The following is a 10,091-nucleotide window of genomic DNA, read 5'->3' on the forward strand; positions in this document are numbered from 1 at the left end:
AACTGAAAATTTAACTATTCCATTTTTGGTATTATATATTTTTAAATTAAAAATCCAACTACTATTTGGTTGAAAATTTGACTTCTTTAGTTCAAAGTTCAATTATTTTGTGGAAAATTCATGTATTTCGTTAAAAAATCGTTTTCTTTATAGAAAATTAATCGTGTTTAAAATTTCATCTTTTTCGAAATTCAAGTATTTCAATCAATTATTCATTATTTTATATGTAAATTTAACTTTTGGGTTTAAAATTTTACTATGTCAATTGAATATTCCATAATTTTAGTTGAAAATTTAACTATTTCGTTAAAAAATCATGTATTTTGTTGAAAAATCATCTTTTTTGATAAAAGATTAATGTTATTGTTTGAAAATAAATCTTTTGTCGTTGGAAAAAAATATTTGGTTGGAAGTTACCCTCTTTTCTTAATTTATCATCAGTTTGGTTTAAAATTTACTTTTTCTGGTGAAAAATTAATTATTTTAACTGAAAATTTAACTATTCCTTTTTTGGTTTAAAACTGATATTTCTTAGTTCGAAATTGAACTATTTGGTTGAAAATTGATCTTTTTTATTTTAAAATTTAACTATTTGGTTGAAAGTTTCTCTTTTTTAGTTAAAAATTCAACTATTTCATTAAAAATTCACGTATTTTGTTAAAAAATTGCCTTTTTTTGGCAGAAGATTAGTGCCCTGGTTTAAAAATTCATCTTTTTTCGTTGCAAATCATTAAAAACGGAAGAAAAAACATTATTTATTATAAACTCACGGGAATATTCTTCCAGGATTTTAATACTCATCCTGTAATTAAATCAAATTTTATTATAGAATAATTATTATTTCCCATTATAAGAAACTGCTTTGTTGAAAATCAATTTTTTAAACTAAAAATTTCATTATTCTACTAGAAAATTGAACTGTTTTTAGTTGAAAATGTATCTTATTTTAATGTAACTTCAGTTATTTGGTTGAAAATTGCAATTTTTTATTTAGGAATTAAACTAGTTTGAAAGTTTATCTACGTTGTGAAAAATTGGTCTTATTTATAGAAAATTAATATTTATTGTTGAAAATTCATCTTTTTAGACTAAAATTCAAATATTCCAGTTGAACAGTTATCATTTTAATTGAAAATTGATCTTTTTATGTTAAAAATTCAAGTATTCCAGTTAAATATTTATTATTTTAGTTGAAAATTCATCTTTTAGGTCGGAAATAAAATTATTTGGTTGAAAGTTAAACTTTGTTGTTAAAAATTAATTTTTCAGGTTGAAGATTTAACAGTTTAATTGAAAATTCATCTATATTGGATTGAAAATTAATATTTTTTATTTGTAAATTAAAATTATTTTTTGTAATCAGTTTGGTTGAGCATATTTTGTTAAAAAATTGATTTGTTTTAGAAAATTATATTTTTCTTTGCAAGTTAGTCCTCTTGTTTAAAAGTTCTTTTTCAGTTAAAAATTTATCTTTGGTTTGAATATAAAAATTTTTAGTTCAAAGTTAGATTCTTTAGTTCAAAATTAATTTTTTTTTTAAGATTCATCGTTTTGAATGAAAATTAATTTCTTTGGTTGAAAAATAAGCTGCTCAATTTAAAACTTGTTTTTTATTTAGATATTTTTAGTTGAAATTATTTTTTTCTATCTGAGAATGTAATTATAATTTCAGTTGAGTGTTCCATAATTTTAGTTAAAAAATTATCTCTTTATTTTTTTGAAAGTTTTTTTTTTAAATTATCTTTTTAACTGAAAATGTAACTTGTTCCAATTAAAAATTCCATAATTGTAGTTGAAAATTCATCTATTTGGTTAAACACTTTTTTAAAATTATTTAAATTTTGGTTGACAATTTATCTGTTTTAGTTAAAATTAATTTTTTTTGTTTAAAACATCAACTATTTCAGCTTAAGATTCATTTTATTTTAATTGAAAACTCTGATGTTTGGTTTAAAATAACTTTTTTAAACTGAAAATGTTACAATTCCATTTTTGGTTGCAAATTGTTCTGTTGAAAATTCGTCTTTTACAGTAGAAAATCAATCCAAATATTTGGTGAAAAATTAATTCACTTTTTCGTAAATTCAACAATTATATTAAAAACAAATTTGTATTTTTGGGTTTAAAATTGAACAATTTTCGTAGAAAATTCATTTTCTTGGATATTGTTAAAAATTCATATCTTTTGTTGAAAATTAACTTTTTAAACTGAAAATTTAAATGTTTAATTTTCAGTTTAAAAGATACCTTTTTTAATTGAAAATTCAACTAATTTGTTAAAAGTTGATATACTTTGTTAAAAATTCATATTTCTGGCGATGATTCTTGATTTCAGTTGAAAATGATTCGGTTCAAATCTTATTTATTTTGTTGAAACTACGTTACATTTTTATTAAAAATTAATTTTTTTTAACTGAACATTTAACTATTTTATTTTTGATGAAAATATGTCCTTTTTAAATAAAAATTCATTTATTTTTTTAAAATTCTTAAAAGGCTTCAATTTTCAAAATTTTAAAAAATCTACATTTTTCGAAATTTTTAAAAAACTTGACATTAAATCTTTACTCATTTTCCCAAAACTTTCAAACATTTCCAATATCTTTACAACTTATTTTAATTGTTCCTGAATGTTTTTTAATAACAAAAATTGCCCCTAAATCTTTTAGATTTTTTTTGAAAATTTTGAAAATTTGTTGAAACATTTTGAAATCTTTTTAAATATTTTCTTAAAATAAATTTCTTTAAATAAAAAATTATTTTAAATTTGCCTAAGAATCTAATGAAAGTTTTTATATTCACTTAAAATCTATAAAAATTCAATTATTTTCAAATCGGTTCCAAACGTTTTAAACTCATTTTAAGAGATTAAATTGTCCTGCAAATCTGTAAATCCTAAAAAGTTATAAAAAAAAATGGTGTTAAAATTGTTCAGATTGCTTTTTAACTTATTTTGAAATTTTCCAAACTTTAAATTAATCTTTTTAAATAAAACCTAATTTATTACAAATTTTGCTAAAAATCTTATTTCTAATTTAATTTTTCTCATCTCTTTTAAAACTGTGAAAAAGTTTAGAAATTATAGTGATAGTAAAATGTTAAGAACCGAATTGTTTCCAAATATTAAAAAACTATTTAGAATTAAATTTCAACTTTTATCTAAAATATTTAGGAACATTTAGAACTAAATTTTATCATAAAATAAAATTTCTTATTTCGAAATTTTGATATCCGATATTTTTTAGATATTTGTCAATATCACATTTTTTAGATAAGTAAAGTTGATTATTTATCAAAATTATGTTACTATTTTTCTACTATTTTACCAAATTTATGCCACTATAGACATTATTTTTGATTTTTGAAGCGAGTCCGAGTCCTGTAATACATATCTTTGTTTTTCTTGAAAATAATAAAAATGAAAATTATTTCCTTTAGTTATATTCTAAACGTGCCATTCAATAACGACGATGAAACGGGAATAGTTTACGTCTGGATTGGATCAAAATCAGACCCTGAAGAAGCAAGATTAGTCGAAACAACTGCTGAAGAAATGTTTAACAACGTAGGTTTTATTATTTATTTAGAAATTTGTTTACAGAAAGTATGGAGTCTTTTTTTTGCAGAATTGATTATTATTTATTATTTTCTTCCAGCCATGGATTAGTTTGCAAATTCTAAACGAAGGTGAAGAACCGGACAACTTTTTCTGGGTCGGTTTGGGAGGAAAGAAACCATACGAAAACAACGCTGAATTCATGCAGTATACAAGATTGTTTAGGTGCTCGAATGAGAAAGGATATTTCACGATTAGTGAAAAATGCACCGATTTCTGTCAGGTAAGTCTTTGATTTTCAATCCCTATTTTTGAGAATTTGTTGAATTTTTCTCCCCGTTTTGAAACTAACAGGGTGGCCCCTGGATCGGGAAATCCGAAAAACCAGAAAATGACCGGGAATTTTGTGAGACCGTGGAAAACCGGGAAATGACAGTGAATTTATTTTTTTACTGGGAATTTTACCAAATTATTAGTTTTAAAATTTTTTCCAACTTTGATTTCAACCCTTTTTTAAATGATTTTTATAAATTATTATATCATTTAGTTTAGAATGCTTCATTCGAAAATCTTTCACTTTAAAAACTTTCCATTTTTAATTTTTAAAAGCATATACTTTAATTTAAAGAATTTAAAAATGCAGTTTTAAAGGTTAAAAAAAATTTTTAATCTGAAGTTTTTAAAATCGACGATTTTTTTTTTATCGAAAACAGGGTGGCTGTCGGACCGGGAAACCAGGAATTTTATGAATTTTCAGGGAAAAAAATCTGCCTAAGTTCGACTTTAACAGTTTTTTTTAAATAATTAAAGTGCAGTTTTGAAGGTTTAAACAATTAAAAGCATTTGAAGTTGAAATTTGTGTATAAAAAACAGTTTTATTTTATCAACTGTAAATATAAATAAATAAATTATCCTAGATCCGTTAAAAATTTGAGAATTTCCAGATTGTAACTGTTTCAATCCGAAAATTTTGATAAGAATTGAAATCAATATATCATTTTTTTCGATAATTTTATTTTTAAATATAAATTTTCATGATTTATCAATAATATTTTTTGATTCATAGTTTCAGGTCTTCCTTTATATTATTTTCTATATTAAATTTAATAAATAAATTTATTAATATATTATTTCTATTATTTCTTTAGATGTTTATTAAATTTAAAATATTGTGAGCCTAAATTATTAAATATGAAATTTCTTAATGTAGAAAAAGAATAAGTATTTAATATTTAGCAATATTTTACTGTTCATTCAAGACGAGTAAATTGAAACTAAATATTTAAAAGAAAACAATTTGAAATTGAATTATTTTACATACAAAGTTTTGAATCCTTAGATTTCCGAAAACTTTTAAACTTTTGGCGTTACAATTTTAATTGTTCTATTTAAAAAATGTTTAATTTATAAGTAAAATTGTTAAATTTTGACGCATAAATAACAATTTAACACTTATTATTTGTAGAAAAAATTTGACTAATTTTAAGAGACACATAGAAGTTTTAAAAAGATTCAAAATTAATTAAAAAATTTAAATTATTTCAAGTAATTTAAACAAAGTGTTTTAACATTTTTTTCAGAGTTTCTAAATATATTTTTAAATCAATCGAAATTTTTTTACAATTTCTGAAAATTCTGCGAATTAAAAAAAAATCCTTAAAATCTTCCATAATTTTTAAAAGTGAAAAATCATTTTCAATTTTCCCAAGAATCTTATGAAATTTTTGTATTCTTTTGAAGTCTTTCAGAATTCTTTAAAAAATTCTAAATTTACTTTTTGTTTGAAATCCGCAAAAATCTACATTTTATTTTAAATTTTAACTGTAATTATTTGCAATTTTTCAAATTCTAAATTTAATTCGAATCTTTTTAAAACTTCTGAATATCTCTTAAAATTACTCTAATATTTTTATAAATAATGAGTGTTCTATTTTTATTTATAAATTTAAATTCATTTTTTTTTTAATTTGCAGGATTTTCTAAAAATTATAGAAAAAAATCAATTCATTTTGAAATATATCTACAAGTTTCGAAAAAAAATTCAAAAATTATTTTGAATTTGGAAAATGTTTAAACCGTTTCTAGATTACTCAAGATTTTGAAATAAAATTTTAAAGCTTTTAAAGGATGCGTAGACTATTTAAAATTAAAATAATTTAACTTCTGATTTAAGAACGGTTAAGTTAAAAAAAATTATTTTTCAATGTGTCTAGCTTAAAATTACTTAAAATAATATAATTTTGAAAATTTGTAAAGTTCATTGCTTGATTCTTTAATTTATACTATTGAGAATGTTAACGTGGATTTATATTTTTGGAACTTACTCTGAATTTTTGAGCATTTGAATGCACAATTTTTGAATTGAAAAACTTTTAAACTTAAATTTTAAATGTTTGGAATTCAAGGGTTTCACTCTGAATGCTTTAATTTGTTTTTTATTGTTTATTACTTTATATGGAAAAATGTTTAGAATATAGGTTGATTTTTTAAATTTCATTGGCCGTGAAAATTGGAATTATTTCAAGTAATTTAAACGAAGCGTGTTAACATTTTTTTCAGAGCTTCTAAATATATTTTGAAATGAATCGAAATTTTCCTACAATTTATTAAAATCCTGCGAAATAAAAAAAAAATCCTTAAAATCTTCCATAATTTTTCAAAGTAAAAAATCATTTTCAATTTTCCCAAGAATTTCATGAAATTTTTTTATTCTTTTGAAGTCTTTCACAATTCTTAAAAAAAATAAAAATTTTTTTTTGAAATCTGCGAAAATCTACATTTTATTTTAAATTCGGTAGTATTTCAAATTATTTCCAGTTCTAAATTTAATTCGAATCTTTTTAAAACTTCTGAATATCTCTTAAAATTACTCTAATATTTGTACAAATAATGAGTGTTTTATTGTTATTTATAAATTAAAATTCATTTTTTTTAATTTGCAATGATTCTTTAATTTAGACTATTGAAAATGTTAACGTGGATTTACATTTTTGGAAATTCAATTTTAAATTTTTTGAATTTAAGGGTTCCACTTTGACTGCTTTAATTTGTTCTTTATTATTTATTAATTTATATGGAAAAATGTTTAGAATATAGTTTGATTTCTTAAATTTCATTGGTCGTGAAAAATGTTTACGAACAAATAATGAGTGTTTTATTGTTATTTATAAATTCAATTCATTTTGAAATATATTTGAAAGTTCCGAAAAAAAATTCAAAAATTATTTTGAATTTGGAAAAATTTAAAACCACCTCTAGATTTCTCAAGATTTTGAAATAAAATTTTAAAGCTTTTAAAGGATGCGTAGACTATTTAAAATAAAAATAATTTAACTTCTGATTTAAGAACGGTTAAGTTAAAAAAATTATTTTTCAATTTTTAATGTGTCTAGCTTAAAATTACTTAAAATAATATAATTTTGAAAATTTGTAAAATTCATTGTTCATTTTTAAATTTTGTCATTCACGGGTTCTACTTTGAATGCTTTAATTTTTTGTTTATTGTTTATTACTTCATATGGAAAAATGTTTAGAATATAAGTTGATATTTTAAATTTCATTGGCCGTGAAAAATGTTTGCGAACCGGGAAATGACCGGGAATTTTTTTCTTCGATTAAAACGGCCACCCTGAACTAAAATCCAGAGAAAAATGACCAAAAGAAAATTTTGACGATTTTCGCAAAAACAAATAGAAATAAAAAAAGCCTGATAGAATTTTTATTAAATTAAAGTTATTTTATATCCTAAAATTGAAATTTAAAAAATTGAATCTAGGAATAATTCCTTTTAAGGATTTTCCAGTTATATATTCAAGTTAAAAATTACTTAATCTTCAACTTGATTTAATGATAAACTTGATAATAATAAAAAAAAAATAGTTTTGCCTAAAACCTAGGAAAAAACACAAATATGCAAATAATTACCTTTAAATAAATAATTATGATCTCAACTATTTTTTTATTATTTACACTTTGGTTTCTATACTAAAATTTATTGTAATAAGCAATGAGTCTTCTTTTTAAATTTCATAAATAAACATATAAAAAAAAATTTGAAAAAACATTTATACTTATAAAAAGCTGAGGTTGTGCTAGTTTTTGTTTTCACTGAAAATGAGCATTTTTAAAGAAAAATCATCACCAAGATTCGCAATTTTGAACAATTTTGTGTTAGGTTCACGTTTTGCATCAATAATAGGTATTTTTAATAAAAATTTATCAGATTTCAAAGATTTAAAAAAGCGGACCTTAAAAAAAGCATTAGATTTTAAAGGTTCATAATTTTTTAACAGTTTTAAATTACGATCAAGTTTTACACAAAAAATTGGTATTTTTAATAAAAAATTATTCGATTTCAAGGATTAAAAATTTTACAATTTACAATTTATGTTATTTATGTTTTTTTTTCGGGAAAACGGTTGATTTAAATAAAATTAATTTAAATTTAAGGGATTAAATAAAAAAGAAATCTAAATTAAAATTCTTATTTAATTTCAGATCTGAATTTAATAACAAAAATTCTTGGCGAAGAAAAAATAAGAACCTAAGGATTAAATTTTGACAAAACACTCATTAAGTTAACAAAAATTAAATGAAAAAAGCATTTTTTCTCGACATAAATTTTTTTTTTAATTATACATAATTTGATTATTGGATTCTTGTTTTTTTTTTATTTCCAAGAATTTCGTAGTTTATAAAAATTGGATTTCAAAGAATATTTACAATTGTTCAAAAGTTTTAGGTTATGTTGAAGTATTTCAGCTAAAATTGATATTTTGCAATAAAAAACATTAGATTTAAATACAATGATTAATTTGGTTTCAAATCATTATATTTACAACCTCGAACAATTTTGGATTGTGATTGTTTTTGGGATAAATTAACATTTGTACTAGAAAATCATTAGATTTTAGGTTATGTTGTTTTACACGGGTATCTTCAACTATTAATAATTATAATTTGAAGAAGATTTCGAATTTTTTGACAATTTTGGATTATGTCAGTTTTTTTCGTCCAAAATTGGTATTTTTGGTAAAAAAATATTAGATTTCAAAGTGGATTTAAAACTTTTAACAAATTTTTGTACAAGATTAGGCCAAGTTGATGTGTTTTATCGAAAATTTCTATATAAATTTCAAAGGAGATTTACAATTTCGGAACAATTTAAGGTTATGGTATATTTCGACAACACCTAAATGAAATAAAAAATTAAATTAAAAAAAACGAAAAAAAATCAAGCAACCTCCAAATCCCCTTCCTTATTTTTTCTTTTTATTTTATTTTTAAATTATACATATTTAATTATTGGATTTTTATTTTTTTTAATTTCGAAAAATTTCGTAGTTAAGAAAGATTAGATTTCAAATAATATTTACAATTGTGCAACAATTTGAGGTTTTAAAAATTGGTTTTTTGCGACAAAATTAAATATATTTAAATAAAATGATTAAGTTTGTTTAAAATAATTAATTGTGCAACCTTGAAAAATTTCAGAATGTGATCATGTTTTTTGGCTGAAATAAAAATTTGTATACGAAAATCAATAGATTCAAAAAAGATTCATATTTTTTACAATTTCGGAACAATTTAAGGTTATGGTAACGTGCTTCATCGGAAATCGGTGATTTTAAATAAAAGCGAGAAAAAAGAAGAATGCAACTATTAAATTTAAAAAGGGGAAAGAAAGAAGAGAACCTCCAAATCCCCTTCCTTATTTTGTTATCTGGACTTTTTTTTTAAATCAGTTTTAAAATTATACATATGTAATTATTGGCTTCTTGTTTTTTCTTTTAATTTCCAAGAATTTTGTACTTAAAAAACATTAGATTTCAAAGAATATTTACAATTTTGCAACAATTTAAGGTTATGTTGGAGTGTTTCATCTGCAATTGGTATTTTGCAAACGAAAATCATTAGATTTAAATACAATGATTAATTTATTTTAAAATAATTAAATTTACAAACTTCAACAATTTTAGATTGTGATAGTGTTTTTTGGCTGTAATTAAAATATTTATTAAAAAATCATTAAATTAAAAAAAAGCTTGATAGTTTTTTAAACAATTTTAGGTTATGTTGTTTTACATAAAAATGGGTATCTTCAAACAAAAATAATTATAATTAAAAGAAGATTTTGAATCTTTTAACACTTTTGGATTATGTTAGGGTTTTCCGTACAAAATTGGTATGTTAGGGGTACTTTAAGGGGGCGAAACAGCCCTTCAAAGATAGAGGTCTCAAGTGTCGATTGTAGAGTTTTGTGTACACCACCTTGACATATATTTAAAGTTGCATAAAAACTTTTTAATTCACAGAAAAAAAATTGAAATTTTTTTTTTTACTTGAGACGAAAATAAAGTTGACATGTATCGCCAAAAAAAATTAGAAAAAAAAATAATGGGGGTAGTCACCCCTAAAACGTTGTATTTTGTGTCTGTGATAATATACACTTTTCATACACAAAAAAATCGGAAAATTAGTTTTATCACAAAGGAAGTAAAATAGAGTCCATCCAACATGAATAAAAAAAAATTAC

At 21.6% G+C, this 10,091-nt stretch overlaps 1 protein-coding gene across 2 annotated transcripts in view; it reads left to right on the top strand.

Annotated features, from left to right (window-relative positions):
• LOC117182166 (protein flightless-1) overlaps positions 1 to 10,091 on the top strand; it is a 100,601-nt gene that overhangs the window by 83,732 nt on the left and 6,778 nt on the right. For both annotated transcript variants that reach the window (XM_033375216.1, XM_033375217.1), the window contains exons 19-20: positions 3,439 to 3,565; positions 3,657 to 3,839. In XM_033375216.1, coding sequence (XP_033231107.1) covers positions 3,439 to 3,565; positions 3,657 to 3,839 — 310 coding nt within the window. The remainder of the gene's footprint in view (positions 1 to 3,438; positions 3,566 to 3,656; positions 3,840 to 10,091) is intronic.

The sequence above is a fragment of the Belonocnema kinseyi genome, chromosome 10, assembly GCF_010883055.1.
Source record: "Belonocnema kinseyi isolate 2016_QV_RU_SX_M_011 chromosome 10, B_treatae_v1, whole genome shotgun sequence".
In the NCBI taxonomy this organism is placed as follows: domain Eukaryota; kingdom Metazoa; phylum Arthropoda; class Insecta; order Hymenoptera; family Cynipidae; genus Belonocnema; species Belonocnema kinseyi.